This window comes from Sinocyclocheilus rhinocerous, unplaced genomic scaffold (genome assembly GCF_001515625.1).
Source record: "Sinocyclocheilus rhinocerous isolate Xijiao unplaced genomic scaffold, SAMN03320098_v1.1 scaffold116, whole genome shotgun sequence".
In the NCBI taxonomy this organism is placed as follows: Eukaryota; Metazoa; Chordata; class Actinopteri; order Cypriniformes; family Cyprinidae; genus Sinocyclocheilus; species Sinocyclocheilus rhinocerous.
This window is the reverse complement of record NW_015649590.1, coordinates 128,879-130,339: the sequence shown is the minus strand read 5'-3', so window position 1 is coordinate 130,339 and position 1,461 is coordinate 128,879. Positions and strand designations below refer to the sequence as shown.

Sequence of the window (1,461 nt, the reverse complement as noted above, 5' to 3'; positions counted from 1 at the left end):
TAAAAAAAATGAAAAAAATTATTTTCAATTAAATTTTCACTTCATGCATGCAAGGGCACAAGAAAAGTTTTTTATTTTTTTTATTTTTTTTACATAAAAGTATTACATAAAATAAAATCTGACACCTGTGACAATAACAAGACAGAAAAGTAGTTCCAGTAAACCGTGGTAAAATCCCTGTATTGCACGACCTACTGTCTTATTTCTTGAACAAATGTTCAAATACATGTTAAACATATTTATTCAACCGTCAGTTTATTAAAAAACAAAAGAAACTAGTTTTTGTTTGTGTTTTGTCAATTTTCAAACTTTTTATTTCTGTACAGTTTTATAATTTTTTATTTTAGTTGTAGTTTGTTATTTTAGTGCATGAGGTTAATAAGATGAATGTGCATCTGTCCTCCAGTAGTTTAGTGTGTGTAAGCGGGTGTTTTTCACCTGTGTGTCCTGCAGTCGGGCCGCGTCCTGTGCAGACGGATGGTGTGCGACTGCAACAATCCCACGCTGGATCTGTTTGTACCGGTGTGTGTGCGTCTGTGGTTCTTCAGGTTGCCGGCGGTGGTGAACTTCTTGCCACAGTTCTTCTCGTTGCAGATGAAGGGTTTCTCTCCGTTGTGAGTCCTCATGTGAACCTGCAGCCGCTGCAGCACATAGAAGCTCTTCCCACAACCCTCTGCGCCGCAGCGGAACGTACGGTCGTTCCTGAAACACACACACACACAGAGAGACACACACACTCACACACCACACACACACACACAAAAATGCATTTTTTGTTTGACCCCCCTCGTATCTTTCCTAACATCTTTAACTCAGTAATAATCAAAGAGCAGTAAATAAACTCAGCTTGATGGCTGGATCTCGCCGTGTCTCTCTGGAAACAGCTCTGCTCCTCCTCCAGCCGTATGCTCATCAAACGCTCGTGTCAGATCTGCATTCATCAGGGACGCTTGTGAAGAAGCACCTTGTTGTTGTGACCCCATCCTGCTCGCCTCTTTTCCCACAATCTCTACAGCAGCGCGGCTCTTCAGATGAGTGGTATGGAGGCCCAGGAGTGCCACTTAAAAATAAAAATGAAGAATCAGCTCATCAATTTAATCATTCAAACATAAAAATGTTGGAAACAGCTCTGCTCCTCCTCCAGCCGTATGCTCATCAAACGCTCGTGTCAGATCTGCATTCATCAGGGACGCTTGTGAAGAAGCACCTTGTTGTTGTGACCCCATCCTGCTCGCCTCTTTTCCCACAATTCACCTCTACAGCAGCGCGGCTCTTCAGATGAGTGGTATGGAGGACCAGGAGTGCCACTTAAAAATAAAAATGAAGAATCAGCTCATCAATTTAATCATTCAAACATAAAAATGTATATAAATAAATCACTTTTTAAATGGACAAATTAATAGATATATTTAAAGTTGTTTATTTAATTTGTGTTTTTAAATGTAGTTTAATAAAACAATA

The 1,461-nt window shown here is 40.0% G+C and overlaps 1 protein-coding gene across 1 annotated transcript in view; it reads left to right on the top strand.

Annotated features, from left to right (window-relative positions):
- Nucleotides 1–749, top strand: part of nell2a (neural EGFL like 2a) — a 104,046-nt gene extending 103,297 nt beyond the window's left edge. The window contains exon 20 of the mRNA XM_016515731.1: nt 454–749. Coding sequence (XP_016371217.1) covers nt 454–618 — 165 coding nt within the window. The 3' untranslated portion in view covers nt 619–749. The remainder of the gene's footprint in view (nt 1–453) is intronic.
- Nucleotides 750–1,461: the final 712 nt, after the last annotated feature.